The sequence below is a fragment of the Mustela putorius genome, unplaced genomic scaffold (genome assembly GCF_011764305.1).
Source record: "Mustela putorius furo isolate JIRA1106 unplaced genomic scaffold, ASM1176430v1.1 tig00003836_pilon_pilon_pilon, whole genome shotgun sequence".
NCBI lineage: Eukaryota > Metazoa > Chordata > Mammalia > Carnivora > Mustelidae > Mustela > Mustela putorius.
Genome location: NW_025421989.1, coordinates 39,235,001 through 39,261,986, shown reverse-complemented (window position 1 = coordinate 39,261,986; position 26,986 = coordinate 39,235,001). Strand labels below are relative to the sequence as shown.

Below are 26,986 nucleotides of genomic sequence, written 5' to 3'. Positions count from 1 at the left end.
CCAGACTCCTTTTCTCAGCAATAGAGCCATGCAGTCATCTGGCTACTTAACAGAGATCCCCACTACAACATCACAGGAGGAATTCAAGTTCTGCAGGTCTGACATCCACCAAGCTGGTAATCACTCCCCACACCTACAACATTTCCTCTCCTCTTCTATTACCCCCAGTTCATCAACAAGTATAAATATCCCACTGCCTACCCAAGGAAAAGCCCCACAGGCAGACTTCTCTTTCACCTCCACCACCCAATCACCCTCTAACCTTTGTCCCTCCTCTTATCTGAACTGTGTCAACTACCTTCTCATTTCTTCTTCCAAATCGTCTGCCTTCCATTTATTGCTGAATCTTGCTGCCAAGTGATCTAACATGCAAATTTGACCATTATTAAAAAGATTTAAAATTCTTTTTATTTTTTTTTTTAAGAGAGAGCGAGTGAGTATGCGAGTGAGTATGCAAGCATGCTAGGGGTGGGAGGAGAGCAGAGAGAGAGAGAGAGAATCTTACACAGGCTCCATGCCCAGCACAGAACCGAATTCCGGACTCCATTTCAAAACCCAAAGGATCATGACCTGAGCCAAAATCAAGAGTTGGATGCTTAACTGAGTCACCCAGGCACTCCTAAAAAAGATTTAAAATTCTCAAGGCTTCCCACTGGTGGCTGCTGCCAATGTGAAGTCTACCTGAAATTTTTAGCAACCTAAGTTTAAATCTATACTCTTCAACTAATATGAACAAAGTAGGGCTTAAACCTAAAAAGACACTTAAAAGTTTGGCTAAAGAAGGAGAAACGAAGTTTGCTTATAATATATGGGGGTATATGGAATAAAGTCCATGTTCATTTAGACAGTTAAAGGAAATCAAAAGAGAAAGTTATTCACTGAGCTTCCACTAAAATTCTTCTAAGGAGTTAGGCTGTTAACTTTTTAAGTCAAGGTTACTGCATTGTAAAATGAAGGAAGTAATAATCAAGATAATGAATATTCTTTTGACTCATGCCAATGCAAAAAGTACTTGGAAGAACATGAAGTGGAGAATGAAAATTAGTGTATTTTAGTAAAACAACTAGGATGTAGAAATTGAAAGATGATTTACTCAGATAAAGTACTTAATGGAATTGCAGGACTCTGAAAGACCCAATTTGAACCTGGGAAGTGCAAAGAAAAAAAATTAAGATTAATGTTGACTTGTTGAAATAACAACAGGTAGTAACAGGTAATTCATTCTCAAAATGATAATGAGGAATTAGAGGGGGGCAACAGGAGAGAACATCACTCTCCCGTTATTAAATCACTTGGTGCCAACATAGTACATGATCTATTACTATACTCCCACAAATTTTTCATAAATTTTGCATAACCTCGCTTGGTGTTGAAACTTGACCTGTGGCTTTTTATAGTTTTTGCTTATCTCATAAGGGTGACTGTTTTACTGCAGAAATATTAATGTGTTTGATTCTAGGATACTGCCATAGACCTCACTAGAAGGACAAAATATATATGCACTGTATTTCTTTTCTAAACCCAAAGAATTCTGAACACAAAACCACATTTGGCCTATGGGGTTCAGGATAACAGACTATGGAGGTACACACTATTACTTCTGTGAGGCCTTTCCTTAATGTTCCCCTCTCTCAGAAGTGCCTTCCTCTGTGTTCCCCCCATTTTTAAAACCAGTATCTTCATAAGCAAAGATCCCATATTTTAATTCACTATTTCCCCATTTACTATAAGTGGCCTGAGAAGTGATCAAGTCCCTTTCTCCCTCAGCATAGTATCACACCACAACTCAGTTCACAATAAATATGAAACAAATATGAAAGCATGAAAAGAACTGGGTGGAGCTGAATGTGTGAGTGGATGTGAAGGCACAAGGTAAATTTCATTTATGTTGTTTCTGATTAATACTTAATTATGAAGACCCCCAAATTTACACATGGTTGATTCACAGTATTTAGAACTAAAAACAATAATTCAGGAAGTTAAGGAAGAGGACTATTTTGTATATATATCTTCTCCATTCCACTTCTTACATGGAGCTGATAATTTTTTTCTTTTAAAATAGCCTACAATTCAGATGTTCAATATATACTGAGTTAATGCTTTCCTAAAAGATAACTCAAAAAAGGAGAAAGAAGGGGGGGCAATGTAAAAATTACAAAATAGAGTAGCAAAAATAACGGAAAATTCAAACACACATCTAAATGCAGTATTGGGTCATGGGCTGACAAGGTTAAGTGGGGGTCAGATCTGAGGCACAAATGGGAGATTTTAAAGAAAGTTTGCATTTGTGCCTTTAGTATAGCTAAACATACTAAGCTTAGTTGGTCACTGGTAACCTCACCAAGAGAACTGCCTGGAGCATATTTAAGGCAGAAAGCCAAATTGCTATGGATGGTGGAGTGGACAGGAGATGAAGACAATGACTCTGGCCGAGGAAAGAAATAGCAAGGAAGAACCATGACTTAAAAGAATTGGTATAGCTCGCAAGCTAGGAAAAACCAGTATCACTTCCTTCGTTGGCAAGATATTAGGCTTGAAGACCAAAGCAATGATGGGGGTACAATTTTACAGCAAAGCTGAGCTTATGGAAAAAGACCCCCTCTATTCTGTAACAATACATTCCCCATGCTATCTTCTGACCTTCATTTGGTTCACTATTTGCTTTTCTTAAATAGAAGTATTTCTCTAAGCTCTGTGGCCAACTCCCCACCCCACTTCTTTCAAGGCAATCACAAATGGCTAGATGGAAGACCCTCTAGTCTGCCAGCTCTAACTCTGCTCTCTAGAGATCTGTATTTTGTACAACTTCCGCTGAACAGCTCTATCTATTTTATTGGCTACTCAAACGTGCCCAAAATGAAGTTCTGTGTCAAAGATACATACAAGTAGCTTCCATACAAGACAGCTCTGAGCATTTAGTCCTGGCTTTAACCACCTGGGCGACGCTGGGTTGCTGAGAGGTAGAACTCAGATACAGTCTGGGAAGCACTTTTCTTAGTGCTCAGTTAAGTACCAAACTCAATTTCTTTTTATTTTTACATGTATTTTTAGACAGAGAGCATGTGAGTGGTGGGAAGAGGGGTGCAGAGGGAGGAGGAGAGAATCTTAAGCAGATCTGAGCACAGAGTCCAAAAAGAGGCTTGATCTCACAACCCTGAGATCTTGACCTGAGCCGGTATCAAGAATTGGACACTTAACCAACTAAGCCACCCAGGCATGCCCCCTGCCAAATCAATTTATTAACTAGCATTATTACTGAAACCACGTAGAACCCAGAATTGAAAACCCAAACTAACTTTGATTCACTCATTTCTCTTACCATCCAAAATCTTATTCTGTTTATTGAACTGCTAGAAAGAACTTTATAAAACTCAAATTAGATCATATTACTTAAAAACCCACCAAAAGCTCTCTAACAAAATAGACTTATGTTTGGTACACAATGCATGATCTGCCACAAAGAACTTCTACAACTCCACTCTGTTCTACTACTCCTCACACACATTGTCCTCAAGCTAGAATGTACCACCACATATGTTAACAGAGTCATATCATATATGGGTTTAAGATCATACAAATAGCCAGTAGGGAAGAAGTCAGGAGAGAAGAGCGAGAGAGGCAGGTGCTGGGGACAGAAGAGCAAGAAAAGATGACCGGCCGTGAGTATGCACCTGCTGGTGCTCTGGGCAGGAGAGCTCCCCCGAGCCTCGCACCAAGTTAGCAGCCTTACCATGCTGAGTATGATTGTAATAGCACAACAGGGCCTCTCCACGTAAACCAACAATTTCACCTGGTACTCAAGTGAAGAAAAGAGATTCATTCCCTCACCAGAGGAATATGTGACTGTGCAGGACTGAAGCAGACACGTTATGCATTACTTTGTAGATGAACTGAAGCATCTTCCTGATGGCACGAGAGTCTGGTCTTAAACTGGCTTTAGGTGGTATTCCTCTGTCCTCTTTCCCTTCACTGCCTCCACATCTTTACCCTTTACATCAATTACCTGCTTTCCAGAATACACAGACTTTTCTGATTCCATGGAGCTGGGAAGAATCCTGTGGGGATCTGTTGTTGTATTTCTTTCAATGTATCTATTTATATGCACTTTTACTTCAAGACAAGACCTACACCAGATACACACAGACAAACATACACCCTCTCAGTGCCTACCCTAGAGTCGTATATACAATCAGCCAATATTCATTAAATTATGGAAAGTACAAATGAAAGAAAAGGCACAATGTTGGCTGGAGAAAAGTACGTTTTTGGTTAACAGCTGAATGATTATGTTCTAAGAGGGACGTTTATAAAGCAAAGCTTAGGGGTCTGAATTTATATTTATAGTGAACATTTCAATCAATGTGAGGACAAAAAGAGCTTGCTTATCACATCTCATGACAACTCCAGCTGGGAGCAGAATTCTTAATATAATGAGGAACACAATAAAGATTCAAATGACTGAATATTTTGTAGCACAGAGTAAAAATGGGAGTAAAATGAGTATGTAAGTGCATTTAGGTTAAAAAATAAGGTAGGTATGAGGAACAACAGTACCATGGGTAATTTTAAATTGAATTACTTCCAAATTGTGTGTATCCAATTTCAACATAACCTTATAACAAAAATGAGTATAAGTGTCAATGCTCAATATTTCAAAAGTTAAGAGGAAGGATGATGATAGACTGGAGGGAGTCTAGAAGGATGACAAGGATGATGGGGATGGAGGGATGAAAACGATGATAGAGGCGAGAGATGTTTAAATTAATGAAGACCAGGTAGGAAGAACAGAATAGGACAACGATCTTCCTTGATTCCTTTTTCCCTCTTGCCACTTCCTCCCCACATCCTGCAACATATGAGCAAGTTCTGTGAGCTTTAGCTCCACCAAAGAACCTAGTCTGATCCCTCTCTCTACCCCCGTGGGTAAATGTCTGTCTAGGCTGGTCTGTCCTGTTCCAACTGCCTTCTAACTATCCACCCACAACCCCTGGAATCCATTCTCTACAAAGCAACCAGATTCATTTTCTTAAAAGTTTAAAACAGAACCCATCAGTCTCCTGCTTACAATCTAACGGTAACCTGTAACATCCAGAAGTCCATGTCCAATCTAGTTCCTACTCACTTCATTGAGCTTACTGCAACCCCCTTCTTTCTCTCATTCTGCTATACACTGGCCTTCCTGTCCTACAAACATGTCAAAGCTATTCCTAATTTAGCCATTCAGGCCTGAAGTGTTCTACCCTTAGGTCTTTGGTTGACTCCATCTCAGTATTTGGGTATAAACACAAAACTCATCTTCTCAAGACACCTTCCTTGACTACTGTAGAAAAAGCAGCACTCCTACCCTCCCCCCCACCGCTACCCAAATATTAGGCATTTCATCTTATTCATACTACCTGTTAGTAATTTATTTACCTGTCTGGTGGTCTCTCTGTCTTGCTCTACCAGAATTAAAAACCCCTGAGGGGAGGGGTTTTAACTTAAACACTGCACAGAGCTGGTTGTTAAACATTTGTTGAATGGGATATATTTTACACAAATCTGAAACATATTTAGGGAATTAGGACCAAATGACAGGGAGATCTTGGGCCAATCTGTAAAGAATTTTCAAGAACTACAGTGAGATAATGAAAATGTTCAACAAGCTGCTAGATGACCACAAATTATGGAGGCTACAGAATAGATTACTGCACTTAGTAGTAGATTTGACTAAATAACCTTAAAAATCCTTTCCAATTGTGAAATTCTAATCTATCTAAAATGTAATGAGTCACTTTTTTAAAAAAATTAACATATAATGTATTATTACCCCTAGGGGTACAGGTCTGTGAACCGCCAGGTTTATACACTTCACAGCACTCACCATAGCACATGCCCTCCCCAATGTCCGTAAGTCACTTTCAATCTATATAGCTGTTAGAGAAATGGTTTCTATGCTGTACCATCCCTGTACCTTCAGGGGATCTGAATCAGCCTCCAGTTTATGCCTATCTCAAATTTACTAAACATCTTCAGCAACTTTAAATCATTTTTCATCGAAAAGTAACCCTGAATTTGCCCTTCAGAGCAAGGAACCACTGTCAAATATAGTAAGATAAATGGATAGACAACCCCTCACACCCTACTGCCAATTACATTTACAGACTATGGTACCCAAGATCCAACTTTTTAAAAGGATTTGTACATCATGTGATGTAAAGAGCACGGGGTATTATATGAATTACTGTCTATCTCTGAAACTAATAATATACTATATGTTAATTAATTGAATTTAAATTTTTAAAAAAATATTTTATTTTTATTTGACACAGAGAGATCACAAGTTGGCAGAGAGGCACACAGAGAGAGAGGGGGAAGCAGGGTCCCCGTTTGAGCAGAGAGCCCAATGTGGGGCTCGATCCCAGGACCCTGAGATCATGACCTGAGCTGAAGGCAGAGGCTCAACCCACTGAGCCACCAGGCGCCCCAACTGAATTTAAATTAAAAAAAAAGGGGGGGGGATATGTACATTATTTGTTATGATTTGGGTTTTGTTACCTTTTGTCTCCCCTACTACTTCTGCCCAAGACTACTGCAACTGATAAAGGACTATACTGTAAGATAATCTAGAGGTGTGTTACCTTGACCACACATTTTCTGTTTGAATGAAATTTTGGACTTAGGTTTGAAATCACTTTATTAAAACAGGACTACTTTCAGAAGACAGTATTTTGAAAACATATGCTGACCAAATTAATATAGCTACAGGAGAAATAATTATAAGCACTACTTTAACAAAGATTGAAACTATAAATATTTTATCATTGAGTATAAAGCAGTGTATTCCACAATCAGTTTCTGAGGAGATCAATTCTTTAGAAGATACTGGTCAAACAAATAAGTTTGGGAAACACATTATATAACCCTCCTCCTTTCCCATTCACAAAACATACCAACACTTACAGTCTCTAAAATATTTTACAAAAACTATTAAAAGAATAAAGGACTTGTAAAACTTTATCTAATCCATCATTTTTCCAGTATTTCTTTGACCAGAATCACCCACCTTTTCAGGGTAGGGGCAAGAGTGATAGAAAATACACTTTAGGAAAACACTGCTATATAGCACTGTTTGAAAATATTCTAAATTTATTTATGAACTAGCTAAGATAGAAACTGACAATACATGAGAAGCTTAGTACGATATATATATTCAAATAACTTGTATTAGGTGTTTAAAGCAGCTAAGAAAAGGGACAATTAGAAGATGGATGATTTCATTAAAACAATTTAAAAATGGCCATTTTAGTTAAGTCCCTATATTAAATGCTAATTTATCTGTACCAGCAATTATTTTGTGATGCCATTCTCTCCCTCTGATACCAAGGGCAGTCTTTCAATATTAAAACTCAAGTTCTCCTAGATATCAGGTGGCTCAGAGGGTAGTGGGGAAGCACAGGCTTGTGAATCTACTGGTTTAGAATAATTTGTGTGCCTTCATTTCTCTTTGTACCACAGTGTACTGACTATCTGGAAGGGAAAAATATTTTTAATGTGTGGATTCTCATATTACATTTTACTAGACTTCTGGACCATTTTGTTGTGATGTCAACATATGGCGGGGGGAAGTACTGAATAGTTAACACTCCCCAAAAAGAGAGGGACTACAGCAGTTTTAGAAAGCACTTACTTAATCATTTCAAAAAGCTTTGGATCTGAGACCTTGATATTTCGTGCCATATTCCAGGAAAGATGAACCATGGGTACTATTGACTTCACACTTTGCAATTTGTTCCATTCGTACCGTTCCACTGCCAATTTATACTGGCAGGCTAGGAAAAAAAAAAAAGTTATAAAATAGCAACCCAAAGTACCAAAAGATATGAAGTTACCATTATCACCTTCTCAGATGATATCAATACCAATTCTGAAACCTCAAAAGATTATAAAACTAAGCTGTTTCTTTGATAATTATGACAATAATAGTGAACATATAAAGAGTGCTTACTATAACTATGTGCCAGGCATTGTGCTGAGCTATTTTTACACATTATCTCATTTCATCTTTACCATTACCTTATTAATTTTATTATTCCCATTATACAGATGAAGAAATTGAGGCCCAGAGAGGTTACATAACTTGCCCAAAGTTGCAAGAGCCAGGTCCTGGTCCTAATCCAGGTCTTTCTGGCTTCAAAGGCCTTATTCTTATTCTGAATTATCTACCGCCTGAAGGCATGCATAATTCAAACAGATTTTGACATAATAGGGCTATTCATACAACATATCAGATAAAAGAAAAAATTGAAAAGAATGAATAACCACTCTATTTTGCCTTCTCCCATAAAGGGTTTCCTTTATAAAACAAAATCAAGCACTCTAAAAATTATTAAAAGTGTATCTTCCTTGTATACAAAGACATAAATTTGTTATTTGCTGAGATCTATGGTCTTTAAATTTCTACCTGTTCATTTGAATTTAATTTCTTGTACTACAAATTAAAATTTTATTCAAGGAGACAGAATTCTTCTTCCTATTTCTAGTGAGTTATATTCCAAGAAAAATAAAAAATCTATCAGATACAATCCTTTAAAAATTAATTTTTTTTTTTTAGCATATTCTTTAAAATACCTGTAAGTGGACCAACATTCCAAGCAATGTTGTTGCACCAGCCAATAGCCTGAACCCAATGAACAGTGCCTGCATTTATCCAGACCAAATCTCCAGGTCGCTGAATAAACCTATACACTGGAACATTTGCTTCATAAAGATCTTCAAGGTTGGGCCACCAAGAACCCATGAGGAAATTCAAATTGTTTCTGAAATAAAAAATAACGCAAATGGATCAAATACTTTAATAAAGCTCCTTAATAAGACTGGAAAACAAGGTCAAAACTTCTTAAAACATGCTCATTCACACTCCATTGTAACTTAACTGCTTGTGCAGTAAGAACTATCATATGTAATGTAAAATTAATTACAATTCAATATTGAGTAACTTACTCCAAGATCAGTACTACTACCTTCGGTTGATTTTTCAAAGATCCAAACGAAATCCAAAGCTCCTTTTAAGTAACAGTTATATACATTAACTTTGAATTTCATTTCACTAAAGGTTATTTGACTGAACACTTTGTCCTGGAGTACCAAGAAATCTCTAAAAGTAAATGGAAGGTGGAATTGACATCAAGTCACTTAAGTCCATAAACAGGAACACTATGGCAGATATAATTAACTATTAGGAACTTTCATTTCTGAGGCAAAGTGGAAAACAGAATGGTCTCTACCGCTGTTTTGAATTCTAAGCAGGAAAAGGAGACAGGATGTCAGTCTCTAGAGTTTCAATACTAGTTAAAACTATGCAGCTGAAAACAACTTCATAAAAAATGAACAATCATACACACGCACCACCAACCATCATCACTGCCACCACCACCAATATACTTTGGAAACATTCTATGGATCTTACTAAGCTTTTTACTTTAAAATCTGACTTCTTTTTCTACTTCATCATGATATAATATGAAGTATATTTTAAACTAGAAAGCAACTTTTCCTTCAAGAGAAGTGTATAAAATTCAATTAGCTACATTTTGGGGAAGGAAGAATGTGCAGAATGGAAATGTTTCTTTCCTTTAGCGCTAAGAAGCAGGCTTTACTGTCCCATGCTAAAGGATACAATAAAGTGTACCTTGAAATTATTTTCATTAGTTTAAATTTAATTTTTGTTTTTGTTTTTGTTTTTTGGTCTAGATCAAGGGTTGGCAAACTATGGCCCATGGGCCAAATCCAGTTCACCTCTTTTTGTAAATAAAACTTTTATTAGACCATAGCCATGCCCATTCATTTATGTATTATTACACATGATTTCTTATGTACCTCAGTGACACAGCTGTGACAGAGACCATATAACCTGCAAAGCCTAAAATATTTATTATCTGGACCTTTATGGAAAAATCTCACCAACATTTGATGTAGATGCAATCTCTGTCTTATTTTTCTCCTTATAAAAATGCAAGCTGTTCTTCAAAGCCTAGAAGACTGCCAATGTAGCCTATCTGCAAGGGGATATGGGTGGGCTTACTGTTTGTAAAATGCTCAGTAGATAACGGTCCAGAAAAGCTTGCCTATGAAGCAAAATATGGTTACAAACACAAATTCTATCCCTACCTCACCAATGTGTTACCACCACAACATTGGAGAAAACTTTCTATTCAAAAGCAAGCAAGCAATTGAGTAAGCAAGACCACTGAATAATCAACAACTAAGTTAAAAAAAAAAATTAAAGTTACCCCAAAAAGCAAGCATCCTTTTTATCATACACGGGTCAGTATCAGTATCAGTATCAAAAGCTGGGGTAGCAAGTGCTATTCCTGCAGCTTAAATTTACCTAACCCTTCATTCTAACTTTGGATTTTTATTATACCCAAGTTCACAATTTTTAGACATCATCTGCCTCTTCTTATTACCTTTATTCCCAGATTACCTCCCCATTAGGTAGGAAAGACAAACTAAATCCTGAAGAAAGCCAATGTCTACTCAGAAATAATGAACAAGGATCAGTGTACTGTGGTTGTAATAATATACTACCATCGCAAAGTTTAAGAAATAAAAATCTTTCTATAGCACAATGGAGATTTCCTACATGACACTGCTTTCTCTGCTACCACCAGACTACTGGTCCATGAAAGTAAGCAGAGATTAGTGTAGATCAGGTTATTTCATCAGAGCATTTCAAATTTTAAAATTTCACATCTTTCGCTTTCTTATATGAAACGAAATCTGTGTGTTAAACAGTAAAAACAGTGAAAGATAATTATCTTTTGCTTCTATTTAAGGAAATTATGGATTAGTGTGGGGTTTTTTTGGTAACTATATTTACACTTGTTACTAAACAAAGATCCAGTAAGCCAAGAAAAAAAAATTAGTTTTGAGAGTCTCTCATAATGTAATGTTTCTGGTGGTCCCCTCGTTACCTTCTTGGGGTGGGGAGAATAACACCATATATATGTATAATTTATGTTTTTAACCATAACAACTTTTCAATATTAACTAACTGAAAATAACAGGCACTTACATAAAGGAGTACTTTCAAAAAAAAGGAGAGAGAGTAAGTTTCTGTTTAGACAAACAAGTTTAAACCAATGAAAATAATTCCAAGGTACTCTTTAACATAGATAAGAAATAAAGGAAGGCTATTTCTAGGACCTTAAGGAAAGGAAATGGAGTTCCTTCAATTAGAGAAAAAATCTGAAGCAGTTGGTTAAATTTTACAGAATTCTTTCAAAGGACTAGTTGCCAGTATAGTTCTAAAAAGAATTTATATCATGGTGATATGACAAAGAGTGTATGTTTATACTAGAGTTATTAACAACCTATGAAGGTGCTATATTACAGAATTCCTTCCACTTCTAAAACCATTCACAGTAAAATAATTTTTCTGGGAACACATATCTTCCACATGAGCAAGTATATGTATCAGTTGTTCAGTTAACCTAATAAACAACTCAAACTTCCTATCTATTAAATTCAAGACTGTTACTACTGCACAGAGTGGTGTCAAGGCATCTTTTTTTAAGTATTCTTGGTAATACAAAGGAACAGACTTGGAATAAAATCAATTTAAATGAATTTTTTTGCTGAGGTAAGTAAAAACTGGTTACATACATTAGGATATCCACATTAGTAAGTTGTCCTTTATAATTACTGTTTTTGAATAATTATGTTTAAAAAAAATTTTTCTTTGGAAACCTACTTTTCACAGAAGTCATTCAGAACACCCCAATAACCTTCGGGGACAACAAACCATTCACAGTCACCTGGACCAATATTTATGTTAACTGAACAGAAGTTGTTATTTTCTTGATGACCTGAAATGAGAAAAGAAAAACAATTATCAGCATACTATAAATTCTATAGGAAAATGTGCCTTTAGAAATAAGACCTCGGAAATGTTCAACACAGAATGTTCTGGTGGTATTCAGCTGTTTGTCATTATTTTTGTGTCTAGTTTTAGAGCAGAGTTTGGTCAACTCCTAACTTACTCAGTAAGACCTTCTGCAGAGGTAGTCTACATCATGGCTAAAAGCTTAGGTTCTAGAGCCAGGCTCCTAAGCTTATGTGAACCTGGGAATGTTGCTAAACCTTTCGACTCAGTTACCTAATATAGAAGATTAGAAAATAACAATTCCAATAAATCACTGGGCTGCTTTGCGGATCAATGAAATAATGACTGTTTTGAACAGTTCCAAATATATGCTAAGTAGTAAGTGTTAACTATTATTGATATCATTACCACTTCTTTGTGAACTAATCTCCATTTCTCACAAGTAGCATTAGGACATCAGTAAAGAGGCAAGAAATATGGTTTTCAAATGGAGCTATGGGAATATTGTCAACAAAAGTGACAGAGTAGGGGAACTCTGGAGAACTCTTCAGAAACAAACTAATTTCTAGAGAAAAAAAAAACAAACCAGTAAAACTACCAGAAGTAACCTTACTGAACTCTGGGCAGTAGTCAAAGGTTTATAGCAACCAAGTGAATGCCTGACCAGAAAGAACTTATAGTAGGAGACTTTTATGTCACTTTAACTTACCTTATCCCCACCCATATCACTAGTGTGTGGCAATGGACTTAAAAAAGTAGTCTTGTGTTCCTAGTGTGTCACTGGTTCTGGAGGGAGCAGAGTGGATCTTGTTCCCAAGATAAAAAATTATTTTTCCTTTCAACTTGACTGGAGTTTCCCCCAAAGACTAACAAAAGGAACTTCATCCTATCAGGGCAAGTGGTTCAGTGGAAAAGGTTTCCCCCAAAACACTGAAAGGCCATATGAACAAGCTGGTGCTCCCAGGGGCAAAAAACGAAGAGTTGGGGCAAACCGCAGACACACCAATGAGATTTGGGGGGAATAAAGGCTTTGAAAAGCTCCCGTGAATACTAGAGAATTCAGAAAGCCACATGCATACCCAGAGCAGGTCGTATGCTCAGAAATACACCTAAGACTATAAATTTTAACTTCTTGTTAATCTTTAGGTGCAGTGCAAGCAAGAAGGTAAAGGCTAAAAGTAAGACCATAAGTGGCATGACTAAATGTAAAAGGATTGACTTAACACAGGAAATCTGCAAAGACCGGGAGAATTACTTTTTCTTTTCTTTATGTTCATTTTCCCATTCTTCTTTCTTTTTTGGCACAAAGCACTGAAGGAAATCTCTGTGAGGTCACTGGCTAACTGCTGAGATAATGGAAAAGAAACTTCAGTACCCACACATGCCAAGGAATACAGTCTTTGTGAAAATACTGTGGAAAAGTCACAAAACAGACAGACAACTGCAGCCCACAATAAGCAAGAACAAACCCTGGAGAGGGAGAATCTAATTTCTGTAACAGCCACATGATAACATTCAAAATGTCAAAATATTAGCACAGTACCATGCTTAAGGAACAGAGATTTCAGGGACTACATTTGACCGAGAATACAGTCTTATTTTGTTTTGTTTTGTTTTTTTTAAATCCTCAGAGTCTGTTTTCACAAAAAAATTGAGGCTTTCATCTAAACAAGAATGTATGGCCTAATCACAGGGGGGAAAAAAGAAGAAATAATTAACAAAAATTAGTCCTGATAAAGAACAGACAATGGGAGCACCAGCTTTTTAAAATCAGCTGTCTTAAGTATACTTCAAAGAGCTAAAAGAAACCCTAAACAAGAACCACAGGAAACAAGGACAATGAGGTCTCAACAGAGATTGATAAAGAGATGGAAATTATCATAAATAAAATTTTGAAGCAGAAAATAAAACTGAAATTAAAAATTCACTAGTGGGTTTCAAAGAGCAGATTTGAGAAAGTTAAGCAAGAATCCACAAACTTGTAGATAGAGCAAATGAAAGTAACCACCATTTTGAGAAGAAAATAGAATGAAGAAAAATTAACAGAGCCTAAGGGACCATCAAATACAATAACCTAAGCACTGTGGGAGTCCCAGAAGAGGAAGAGAAAGAACAGTAGGAATATATGAAGAGGTGATGGTCCAAAACTTCCCAAATTTGACAGAAGACATACATCTATACATCAAAGAAGCTAAAGAAACTCCGAAGTAGGAAACACTTAAAGAGATCCATATGAAGACACATTAAAGTCAAACTGTAAAAACCCAAAGAGAATTTTGAAAGCAGGAAAAAAGAAGTGATTTGTCACATACAAAGGATTACCAATAAGATTAATAGCTGATTTTAGATCCAAAACCATGGGGCCAGGAAGCAATAGGGTAACACATTTAAACTGCTGAAAGAAAGAAAGAAAAAATTAACAAAGCACTCCATATCTGGCAAAACTATTCTTCAAAAATAAAGGAGAAACTAAGATATTCTCAGATAAATAAAAGCTGAAAGAATAGAAAGACAGTAATTGACAGCCCTGTGATGAAGAGATAAAGCACTACAGTAAAGGTAGCTACCTAAGTAGGAAGATTCACACTTCCCAATTTTGAAACTTACCTCAGAAGTACAGCAATCAAACCAGCATGGTACTGGCATAAAGACAGACATGTAAATCAAGGAAAGGATATCAAGATTTCAGAAATAAATCCATATATCTGTGGCCAACTTATTTTCCACAAGGGTGTTAAGACCCTTCTACAGAGAAAAGAATAGTCTTTCCAACAAATAGTGCTGGGACAACTGGATGTGTAAAAGCATGAATTTGGATCCTTAGCTCATATAAAACCACATGTAAAAATTAATATGGAACAAGTATCTAAATATAAGAGCTGGAACTATAAAAATCTAAGAAGAAAAATAGGGGTGAAACTTTACAACCCTGCATTCAGCAGTGGTTTCTCACATAAGATACCAAAAGCACAAACAACCAAACAAAAAACAGATAAACTGAAATTCATAAAAATTAAAAACTTTTGTGCAAAGAACACTATCAAGAGTATGAAATAACAACTTAAAGCACAGGAAAGAATATCTGCAAATCATGTATCTGGTAAGGGGTTGATATGCAAAATATAAGCTCCTACTACTCCACAACAAAAAAACAAACAACTGAATTTAAGAAATGGGCAAAGGATTTGAACAGACATTTTTCCAAAGTGGATAATATAGACGGTCAGCAAGGACATGAAAATCAAAACCACAAAGAAAAACCACTTGTCATCCATTGGGTTGGCCGTAATAAGAAAAAAATAGGAACTAAACAGTGTTGGTGAGGAGGAAGAAAAATTTGAACTTTCATACATTGCTGCCATGAATGTAAAATGGTGCAGCTATTGTGGAAAGCAGTTTGGCAGTTCCTCAGAAATTTCGTTAAACATAGAATCACCATATGAACCAACAATTCAAAGCCCAGGTATACAACCAAAAGAACTGGGAACAGGGATTCAGACAAATACTAGCACATGAATGTTAACAGAAACACTATTCACAATAACTAAAAAGTGGAATCAATCCAAATGTCTGTCAACTGAAATGGATAAACAAAATGTCCTATATATCCACACAACGGAGTATCTGGCCATAAAAAGGACTGAACCATGAATACGATACAGATGAACCTCAAAAACATGCTAAATGAAAGAAGATAGACACAAAAGGGAACATATTATATGATTCCATTTATATGAAACATCTAGAACAGAACCAGAAAGCAGCAGACTACTAGTTGCTAGGGGCAGAAGGAAGTGGAAATGGAGAATTAATGTTTAATGGGTACGAGGTTTCCTTTTGGACAGATGAAAATCTCTTGGCACTACACAGAAGTGATAGCTACACAGCACAGTGAATATACACTAAATGCAACTGAACCACATAATTTAAAGGGATTAGTTTTGCTGGGTCATTTTTACCTCAACAGAGAAAAATGTAGCTACTCTCACCATTCCTTGTATCTTTCATGTATGAGAGTATGAGGTGAATATGGTAATCTTAATACCTACAAACTATCTCCTACCATGGGTAGATGGTTGGAATTGTCCATAGTGTAGACTCCAAAATAAAATTTAGCACTCATCATAATTAGAGGTGCTGAAATCCCACTGTCAAATTCAAAATGTTTTGGGATACAGCCTTAGAGCATCTCTATAGTTTAGAACATAACATGACTGATCATAAAGTCCATGAGGTAGGAAACACATTTATCTATGTAACTCCAGGAATAAAGGGTTTGCCCCACAAGGAAGTATTCAAAATAATTTAAAAACTAAACTAATTAAACTATCCATTTCTTCTAAGACCAAGCTGTCTAACAGAGTAATCACCTGAAATGGGGTTTATATGAACTGAGATGTGCAGAAACTATAAAAGTACACACCAGATTTCAAAGACTTAATATGAAAAATAAATGTGAAAAATCTCAACTTTTATATACTGATTACAAGTTGAAATGGTAAGATCTGTATATACTAGGTTAAAATTATTTTCACCTGTTTTATGTTGATATGACTACCATAAAACTTTAAATCATCACAAACCTGTAACCCTATAACAAATAATATATTATATTAAAAAAAAAAAAAAACCTTTAAGTCATACATATGACTTGCATTACATTTCTACTAGACAGCATTACTCCAAGGGAATTCCTTAGAGAATTCTTCAATGTTCTACAGGACACTTCTGAAAAACTAATGCCTTATATACAAACTGAAAAAAACCCCAAGCAGTTCAGACACAGGTGACTAAATAATCTACCAGGTTTGCTTTTCCCCTGATTTGTAATGAAAAACTGTATTCTTTTTGAGTTGAGGGTATAATTCAAATTGGAGAGGTTTTCAATTTAAATAGATCTTAGAAGAAACAATCCAATACTGCATACATAAGAAAAATGAACTCTTGGGGAACCTGCGTGGCACAGTTGGTTAAACATGTGACTCTTAGTTTTGGTTCAGGTCCTGCTCTCAGGGTTGTGAGATCAAGCCCCATGATGGACTCCACTTGAGATTCTCTGTCCCTTGCCCTATGCCCCTCCCTAAAACAAATCAATCAATCCCAAACAAAAGAAAGAAAAAAGAAAAAAAGAATAGAACAGAACTCTTAGAGTTCAAGTAACTTGCCCAGTATTTACACCAGTGCCTAAATGGCAAAGTGGGGAGCACAGAGTTCTTCTGCCATTTATTACAGAACTGTTTCCACTTTAGCCAACTATGGACAAAATATCACAGAACTGGGCTTCCAATGGCTTGAGGATAAAAACTACTACAACCTAATGGTTCTACTCCTGGATGTACAATATAATATTCTGGGAACCTTCTTTAAATTTACGGTGCCTGATCTCAGTAAAAGAGATTCCAATGAGCAGTCAGGACTCGTAATCCATTGACCGATGTTACCCAGAAGCAAGGATAGGCCTATTTTGAAACAGCTTTGTAGCTACAATTCAATAAGCAGGTGACAAAGAAGAAAGCAATCTGTTTTTCAAACCATGGCTGCTTCAAGTTGCACACAGAAACATCTGATGATGATATGTAGCCTATAGGCACAGGTATACAGGTGAACTTGTAACCACCAGTCATCTGCCCTAATTGTTAAGTATTTTGAAAATCACTCAGAAATTTCATGTCAATCCAAGGAAACACAAAGAAGATGGTACTTTAGCACTGGACAGAATTCTTAGCTTAAAACCAATGCAATTTGTTTTACAAATGAAGAAAAAGACCCAGAGAAGGAAATGTGACCTGTCAAAAGTGACAAGCCGAGTTAACAGAGTCTGGACGGGATACCAGGAAGACTCTAGGAATGTCTCCTCATCAAGTGATTTGTGTGAACTGTGTGTGTTGCAGCTCTGTTAGAGGACTACAACCTCTACTTCCTTATTTAAGTGAAATACAATGGAACAGACCAGAAAATGTATTATTCTATGAAATTGTTCTTAAAAATACACATACGTGCACAAAGTCATAAAATATATTTCTTAGTGTGACTATGGCGAAAAGAAAAGTTCAGAAAAAACTGTATCCCATCACTCTGCAGAAGACGGAATCAGCAACAGCCTCTATGCCACAGGGATTTTCCCAGGAGTGCTCTAGTAACCCCTTTCCAGATTAAACTGCTATTGTTTCAGGACTATTCTATTAAAAAAAGATAATATAAAGGGGAAAAATCTTAATATGAGTCAAATCTTGTAACAGGAGTAATTGTTTCAGTTTCACTCACTGTAAATGAAAAGAATCTGGTTCTCTTTTGCATGTTTCACATTTTGATTAATTCTGTTTTTCAAGTGCAGAAGATAATGTTAGTTCATAAAAGTTACCTGGTGTTCTGCTTCCTGGAACTTTCATGTATAGTTGAACTGTGTTCATGCCCAGTATGGTATGACCTACGTGGCTTAGAAGATTTCCTGCTGATACGACACGCACAAAAGCAGGAAGTTTAGTCAGCTCATGTAGCTGCAACTTCCATCTGCAATAAAACAACAGATCAAGAGTGAAATCCTGCTACAAATATTTGTGGAAGTTAGCCATTTCTTCAAAAACTTTGTGTCCCAATCTGAAAAATGGCATAGGAAACACTGAAATGCTTAATTTTTTCAATTTTTCCAAAGAAAACTTCCTAATGAAAAAAGGCATAAATATTACGGAGTTAAAAACAAAACAAAAATACTGAGTAAATGAAAAAAAAAAAAAAAACCTTCCTATTTTTGTAACTGTTGTATAATTCTATAACACTGTCATTTTTTTAAAAAGATTTTATTTATTTATTTGACAGAGAGAGAGAGAGATCACAAGTAGGCAGAGAGGCAGGCAGAGAGAAGAGAAGGGGAAGCAGGCTCCCCACTGAGTAGAGAGCCTGATGCAGGGCTCCATCCCAGGGCCCTGAGATCATGACCTGAGCCAAAGGCAGAGGCTTAACCTACTGAGCCACCCAGGCACCCCTTTATAACACTACTGTACATTATTAATCATAAAATGTAACTTTATGATTGTGTACTTAGCCAGGGTCTTGATGAAAACCTGTGAAAGAGATTTAAGTTAAAAAAAAAAACTTTGTAAAACTTAGCAAAAATAATGTATCTGAAACTTGTGCATCAACTTAGAAAAATGGTAAGGAAGGAAAGAGAAGAGGAAATCATAGACAATTCTCAATCTTGCAGATCTCTTTGCATCCGTTCACAGAAAATACTACTACAAAGACTTACTTTTTGTCATCAGACAGGTCAATGTTGGTCCCAAACTTTATGGTTTTAAAGGGTCCTTTCCTCCTCCTCCCAGAACTTAAAAAAGAGAGAGACAATATCAGAAACATGTCTTTTAAACAGAAATACTAAGTGAATATTAAAAATGACTTACTTATCTGAAGATGTAGATTCACTATCTGAGTGGTCTTTATGGTGACTTCTTTTCTCATTTTCTTCCTATAAATTAAGCAAAACACATTCTAGTTCAGTATTCCACAACCAGCTATCCTTTCCATCATGCAACTATAAAGTTCACACAGAGATTGATGGTATTATCTATGACTGGAAACTGAATTTCTATAGGCCTCTTTCACATGAAAATTTCTTCAAAGACCACACATTAAATAAAGACTCAAGGAAAGTCAATGGTCACCATCCATAGGCAGGTATCCAACCTCCTCAGCCACAAAGTTATCTTATAGTTCTCTTAGTAACATTCTATAAGGGGGAAAAAAATCTATAGATTTTCATTCTTGCCCCATTTTTAAGAGGACAGAATTATTTTTTTTTAATTGAGAGGCCTATCCATCTTGATTATAAATTTTCTAATCTAGCAGCTGTATGTGGATAATTATATATGTGTAAGGGTAGAAGGTTAGATGTTTTCTATTTTTGATTACAGACAAATGGAAGAAGTTCTCCCTGGGTTAAAGCTTTTCTTCCACAATGAATTATACATGCATGGTAACACATTTACATTATTAAGGAAAATAAGTGCTGCATAAATATAGGTGCTTTTCAACGCAAGTACTACTATTATTTACAATTTTGGGGTCACAGACACAGTATCTCTTTACATTGTCCTACTATTTGAGTTAGCAGTATTTAGTACATTTTGGCCTCCCTCCCTTTAAATGTATAGTCTCTAAACATTTGTCAAATTTTTCATAGGTAATGGTCCATGCCTTCAAAGCACACAAAAAGGCATCTTTTCTTTGGTTATGGATCCCATCTTATATAAATAACCTGCCTCTTATGATCTTTGCTTTTCAACTCCTCCTCCAAATTTTCCTTTCATGATCCCTGAATCTTGCTTATTACTTATCCTCTTCTGAACCTAATACTACCACTACCACATAGCTGAAGGTTCAAAGGTTTGAACTAGAGATTCATTTGGACAATGAATTCACTATAACTCATTAAAGCTGCAGGACAATTCTCATTAGATGAATTTCTCTGTAGATACAGGGAATGATAGTGAGAAAGAAATACAAATATACAATGCACAGGTACAAATGTTGCCTTCACTGAAAATGTGAACTTGAGGCAGAATTTTAAATACATAAGAAAATCTAATGAATTACAAATTAAAGACCTGCAGGCCCATATTAAGTTTTAGCTGCAGGATATGTACAAAACAACTTAGTACTACAGACAAGTATTTGAGTAAAACCTTTAATAAACTCAATTTGTGGATGCTTTATGTTCACTTTGTGAGAGAATTCACAAAGTTCTCATTATAGTGCTAAAGGATTTTAGTAATGATCCACTGCTGAAATGCCGAGTCTTTTAATAATAATCTCTGATTATTTTTCTACTTTTTAAATTTCCCATATATTTTGAAATAATTTATGCCTCTCCCTCCGTTTTCTCTTTCAGACTGAGGCCATTAAGAATAATACTAATGTTTCCTGGAGGTATTATCGATCAGATAATACTAACCTGGTAGAGGAGAAAAATGGGAAGGCACAAGACTAGGAATTTTGCAAGCATAAAGCAATCTTGAGACTTACTTGATCTTCTGGTATCAGTGGCTCTTAATCAGAGGCAATTTTACCCTCCCAAGGGATATCTGGCACGTTTGGAGACCTTTTTGACTATTACAACTGGGTTAGAAGGTAAGGGGTATGTGACAGGCATCTACTAGAGAGAGGTCAGGGATGCTACTAAACACCCTAATATATAAGACAGTCTCCCACAACAATGTATTATCCAAACCAAAATGTTAATAATGCCAAGACTGAGAAAGCCTGCTTTAAATAGAAACATCCCACGGATGAAGGAGACATCCCACTACACTTTAACAATATTTATCAACCCATAGGCCTGCTTAGACTTTACTAAGGGCGAACTGCATAGCACTTAGATAGTATTTCATGTAACTATAAAATAATGAGATGCTTACAAAAGAAATGCACCCTTTCAAAATAAAAGAACATAAAATAATAAAATATTCTCAAAATAAAACAATGTTCAAGGAGTAAACACTTACCCTCAATGATTCCTGAAAGGAAGAGGCCTGGTACTGTGCATATTTAGCAATTGTAGTATGAGATCGATTACTTTCACAATGCCAGATTTTCTTCGTTCCAGTAGGATCCCAGTTTTCATCTGCTGGCTGCAACAACTGTGTCCTCACTTCCACCATGTGTTCATTGTTAGCTTCCACCAAAGTTTTGGTAGAGAAAAGTCCCAGGTCTTCATAAATAAATGTAGTTAATAAATGAAAATTATATTTGGAATAACACATTAAGCAAAATGTTTTATGGCATTCTATCCAGTTCCCCTAAAAACCAACCAGGGCCTCTGCACAACCTGAATTTTATTCCAGGTTTACACAACCAGACAATGAAGCCTCAGACCTAATCATCATGCCACCAGCACAGGTGGAATCAAGAGGCCAGGCACTAGTTAGGAGGCTATAGTTTTATATTAGCAGTAGTGAATTTTATCTACATTTTGTATTAAAAATTCTTTCATCAGATAACCTATATCATAATTGTAATTATACAATTAGACCAAAATAAAAGCTAAACTTAAAAACCACTACTAAATTGCCAGGAACCAATACTGTCGTTGTATCTTTACATTATGGATTAAAGAAGTGATAAACAACACCCCGCCCCCAGCCAGAAAATATTAAAGAGAAAAGTGAAAAACTTAACAGAAATAAGTTTCTGCCAGTGCTTTAAGAGTCACAGATAGCAAAGGAAATATAAAACCTTATTTTCTTATTTAAAGCTTACCCAATTTAAGAGCTCCAGCAAGGCCACGTATTACTGTAACAGGGTTGTTTGGATTTGTACAAAATTGGTGTAATGGAGGAAAGAAAGCATCACGTTTATTTTCCAACTGTAAAATTAAAACATACGGTTAGATCTCTGGAAAACAGAAAATATTATGCCAAATTCATATTCATCATTTATGGCAATTTCAACAATGCACTGTGTAATTTCTGTTTTATATTTTATAGCATTTTGTCACTATGTCTTTGACCCTAGTTGTAATTAGATAGTTGTAATTAGATAGTAACTACATACATTATTTCTCTTGTCTACTGGATCTTGAACAAAATGTGTGGAAAGAAATAAAACTGAAACTTCAAATCAATTTAAATATTATTCAATTTTAAAAAGGAAGAAAAATCCTATCACATGTTACAATGTGGATGAACCCTGAAGACACCATGCTCAGTGAGAATAAGGCAGTCACAAAAAGAAAAACTCTGTATAATTTTACTTATATGATGTATCTAATGTAGCCAATTTATAGAACCATAAACTGCTGGTTACCCAGGGGCTAAGGAGACCAGGGAAAAGGGAGTTGCTATTTAATGGGTATAGAATTTCAGATTTGCAAGATGAAAAAGTGCTGGAGAAGTGTTTTACAACAGTGAGAATATTATTTAACACTACTGAACTGTATACTTAAAAATGGTTAAGATGGTAAAGTTTTACGATATATGGACTTTTTTCCTCACATAAAGAGTAGAAAGCCGCAAAAGTTCAGTGTTTTTAAAAATATCACCAAAAGTGAAAGCAAGGTGAAGAAGACCCATAAAAAAAATTCTTAATTTTGCATTTCCCTCTCTCAGACTTCAGTTTTAATATTTTATTACACATCTATCTCAGTGCTTCTCTTACATACTAAAGGATCAATAAATTATTGGTTGGAGAAAGGACTAATATGATAATATTTGGCATCTAGAGGTCAAAAAAACAGGGCCAAATCTCCAAAAACAAACTTTATAGCTTAAATTTTTTTTCACTTGGGGTAGAACTGGGAGGATGTAAGAGTTGCTTCGATTGAACTTTTATCAACTTCCTACATCAGATGTCTACATGTTCTCAAAGTAAAACTAACACTGGTTTTAAATAATCTTTTAACATTCTTTTAAAAAATGACATATCTATTATCACAGTTTATGTTCTCAAATACCTTTTTTAAAGGTAATTAAAATATATATTTTTGTAGATGCATAAAGCAGAATGAATGTTAAGGTCCATACAACTAGTAGAATGCAGATTTGAAACCCAGCTAAGTCATACTTTTAGGTGGTTTTTGCCTAATACTGTCCCCAACTGGGGGCAGTAAGAAGTATTTCTCAGTATTCTAATGTAATCATGGTTAGTAACTGAGAAGGGAGGTTTTAAATGCTATTATGAAGTTTTTCTGAATACATCTCTTTTCCCCCCAAACATTCAAGCTACTGCCAATAACTTTAATGTTTCCTAAAGGGCATCCATATTAATTTAAAGCAAGATCTTATGAAAGACAGGTAAGTACAAACACTAGTTTATTTCTAGTCAGTCAATTCAGACTCACATAAATACTAGGTGTAGGTGGATTCAACTTGTCCTTTGGCAAGGGAGGGTATGGTGAAGATGGTGGTCTTGGAGGCGGGCATTTATCCAACAAAATGCTACTGTTTGATAAGCCATTTTTACCTAGATTCCTTAAAAAAAGAAGAAGGGAGAATAAATCAGCTGTGCATTTATTTAGAAAACAAAACAAAAAAAATCCTGAATTAAGTCCTAATTAGGTTATGGGGCAGCTACACAAATCCAGGAGATTTGGCTCTATGAGAAAAAAACTAGGAACAATTACTAATTTCAGCAAATACTTAGCTTCATGAAAAAATACAACACATGAATTATTGATGGTAGTCCTTATCTTGCTCATAACTGTCCAATTTATTTTCCTCACCTAAAGAACACCACATGAACTCCAATTTCCTCTCCACCACCTTCTACCATGACAGTCTTTCCACTAAACATTGTGACTTGACCAAAAAAGGTCTAAATTATAGTAAAAACAGAATGTCTTTCTTCCTATGTCTCACACCTCAGCAATTATAACCAGAATATCTTTGTGGTAATCCTCAAACCTGAGAAGATCTGTACCTTTTTTTCTTCTCTCAAAACTGTGAAGAATTATCTACATGAGTCCCTGACTAATAAAATTCAGCAAGACTCCAATCTACTAAATTTTATGGAAATTATACCAGTATTTTTAATGAGACATATAACTGCTATCTATTCTCTAATATGCTATATAACTATTACTTATTAGTAGTTGGGGGTTCTTTTCCTGTAATGGGTTAAACTATCATGTTTGTTAAGTTACAAATTCTTTAAATATGGCAGAACTATTTCCAAACTATAATTCTTTTAGTGTTAAAAATTTTTTTTCTACTTCTCAAATATACCCAACTCAGAAAATCAGCAAGACATAATTTTGAGCTTTCAATTCATTCCAGATTAACTTCACCCAATTATTACAAGCTCAAAAATAATGCATTAAAATAGCAAGTACTTTAACACTACAATTTTAGTTAAGAACTTGAAAATTGTAATTACGGTGGGGAGTTAAACTTAGTAATTTTACTTACTGAAGAAGGATTAGCAATTTTACATCATAAATTACAGAATACAGGTTGAAACAAAATTAATTCCCCTTATCTTGCTATGTTTTTGACAAACTGAAAAAAGTCTTGAAATTCCACTACTACAAACTTTTGAGATGGTACACTAAACAGAATCATGGATGTCACTTTCTTAATTTTTAATTTATTCAACTGTTAACTCCCGAGTAAAAGCAGAAGCGTTCATGACTGGCCTCAAAGGAATGAATTAAGTTTAAAATAATTCATTTTCTAAAAAAAAGTATGTGAAATAGTTATTAAAGTGAAATTTTAAGTTCAACTAACAAGGCTAAAGGTTAAATAAATGAATATTCTATCACAACATTTCTCAACAAAGCATGACTGTCCTATACATTTAAAGAGAGGCATTTAAAAGCTTTTAAATTTAGGTAGAAAATCAGTACTAATTTATAAATTCCATGTAAGCAGAAAGTAGGTGGTTGACACTGGTAAAGAAACCTTTCAAGTATTATCATCGAATCAATGCAAAATAAACATTCACTTACAATATACATATAAATAATTAGTTTTCATGCTGAACTGTGTATCTGCCACTCTTTAACTTTGGTTTTTAAACAAAACAGGACTCTGAATACATAAAATTTGTTTTCTAGAGCAAGAGATGAATGTACAATATAGCAAATGATTACTATTTTAAGGAACTGGAAGATATGGACCACACATTAAAACTGTACCATTGAAGAACATTTCGTGCTAATTAAATATGGTACCAAAATTTAAGCTTCTACAACATTCTGCACACTGAAAGATGAGACTAGAAAACAATTTAATAGATTAGCAGAATTCTGCCTCCATCACTTGTAGAGTTCTGTAACAAAAGAAAAAAGGGAAATGGGAAAGTATAATAATGAAAAAACGCAGCTGCTTTTATTTTAAAATAGAAAAGAAAAAGGTGGGAGAAAAAAAGGTGGGACATGCCTAAGGGAACAGATATTGACTGAACCACCAAATGTTGTAATTGTAACTTTAAAAGCAGAAACATATAAACATAAAAGCAGAAAAGGTATTATAATCGCCTTTTTATGTATAGCACTGGTCAGTAACCAGTGACAGTAACACTAAGATGAACCAAACAAGACTCAAATTAAGAATAACCTACACTTTTAAAAAGTAACTATGTATGTGAAAATAAGAGGGTAGTCAAAATAAACCATGTAATCAAATTGTATCTTGCAGTTTCCTACTGTACTGAAAATATTGACTCCCTGCTTTTTTGAGGTCAAGTCTGAAACAAACAGGAATTTCCCTGGAGAAACTGATGTAGGTAGTTTTCTATATAGTGACTGTAAGCTTTTTCCATTGAAAATACACTCATCAGTCCTAATGCAAACGATAGAACTATGCATAATCTTCTGAACATGTAAGTGTCCAATACTGTTTATAGTACTTTCAAAGCCAAGGTAATGAAACTAATATAACAAGGCAAAGTGGAGAAAGGTGGTGAAGAAAGAAAATAGTATCCCATTTTAAATCCTTTTCTCTCATTTTGAAAATTTCCCCAAGCAATGCAGAGTAGGAAACAATTAGTCACTGCACAATCCTTTACAATACTGGCTTAAACTTATTTCAAATTTACCCATATCATTTGGTAGATAAATGAATTAGTACTCTGTAAGTAAACCAATCTACGCTTTAATTATCTTTGGTTATGAAGCTCCTAGACCAGAGACATTAAGTCTCTTGAGCCCAAGTCATTTACCTCTTCAAGTTCTGGAATCCTACCCAGCACAGGATATCGCCAATAGAACAGGAATGTTCTGTTGATGCCCATCATTTGCTATCTTGACTTTCCTCTAAAGATTTGTATCTCTAATTTGTCAGAGCATTTTTGGTCTCTTTATTAATGAACCAAGGCCTATAGTTACTGAAATAACCCAAGCAACCCCAGGGATCCGTGTGTGTGTGTGTGCGTGTGTGTGTGTATGCATATTATGCCTCTTAAATATGTATATATGAGGCATAATATCCATATAAATAATTAAGTCTCTGTAAAAAGGGAAAATTGACTTTTAAGAGCTAAAAGCTAAAAATAAAACTGTAAGAATGTACTTAAAAATTCTGAAATAAGTATCTATATATATCTGAAAGGTGACATTTAAGATTATAATCTTTAATATATTAGGAAACACAGTCACATCTAGGTATCCACAGCATAAGACTTTATTAATGA

General features: G+C 35.3%; 1 protein-coding gene across 13 annotated transcripts in view; it reads right to left on the bottom strand.

Moving 5' to 3' along the window:
* KDM6A (lysine demethylase 6A) overlaps positions 1-26,986 on the bottom strand; it is a 203,804-nt gene that overhangs the window by 13,005 nt on the left and 163,813 nt on the right. For 11 of the 13 annotated variants that reach the window (XM_045089481.1, XM_004754933.2, XM_004754934.2 and 8 more), the window contains 9 exons: positions 23,697-23,826; positions 22,118-22,223; positions 21,364-21,569; positions 19,264-19,328; positions 19,113-19,187; positions 18,228-18,376; positions 11,735-11,849; positions 8,611-8,798; positions 7,670-7,811 (listed from right to left, as the gene is read on the bottom strand). In XM_045089481.1, the coding sequence (XP_044945416.1) occupies positions 7,670-7,811; positions 8,611-8,798; positions 11,735-11,849; positions 18,228-18,376; positions 19,113-19,187; positions 19,264-19,328; positions 21,364-21,569; positions 22,118-22,223; positions 23,697-23,826 (1,176 nt within the window). Of the gene's footprint in view, positions 1-7,669; positions 7,812-8,610; positions 8,799-11,734; positions 11,850-12,765; positions 13,213-18,227; positions 18,377-19,112; positions 19,188-19,263; positions 19,329-21,363; positions 21,570-22,117; positions 22,224-23,696; positions 23,827-26,986 lie in introns of those variants that run through there. The other 2 variants (XR_006609506.1, XM_045089484.1) reach the window with 2 other exon arrangements.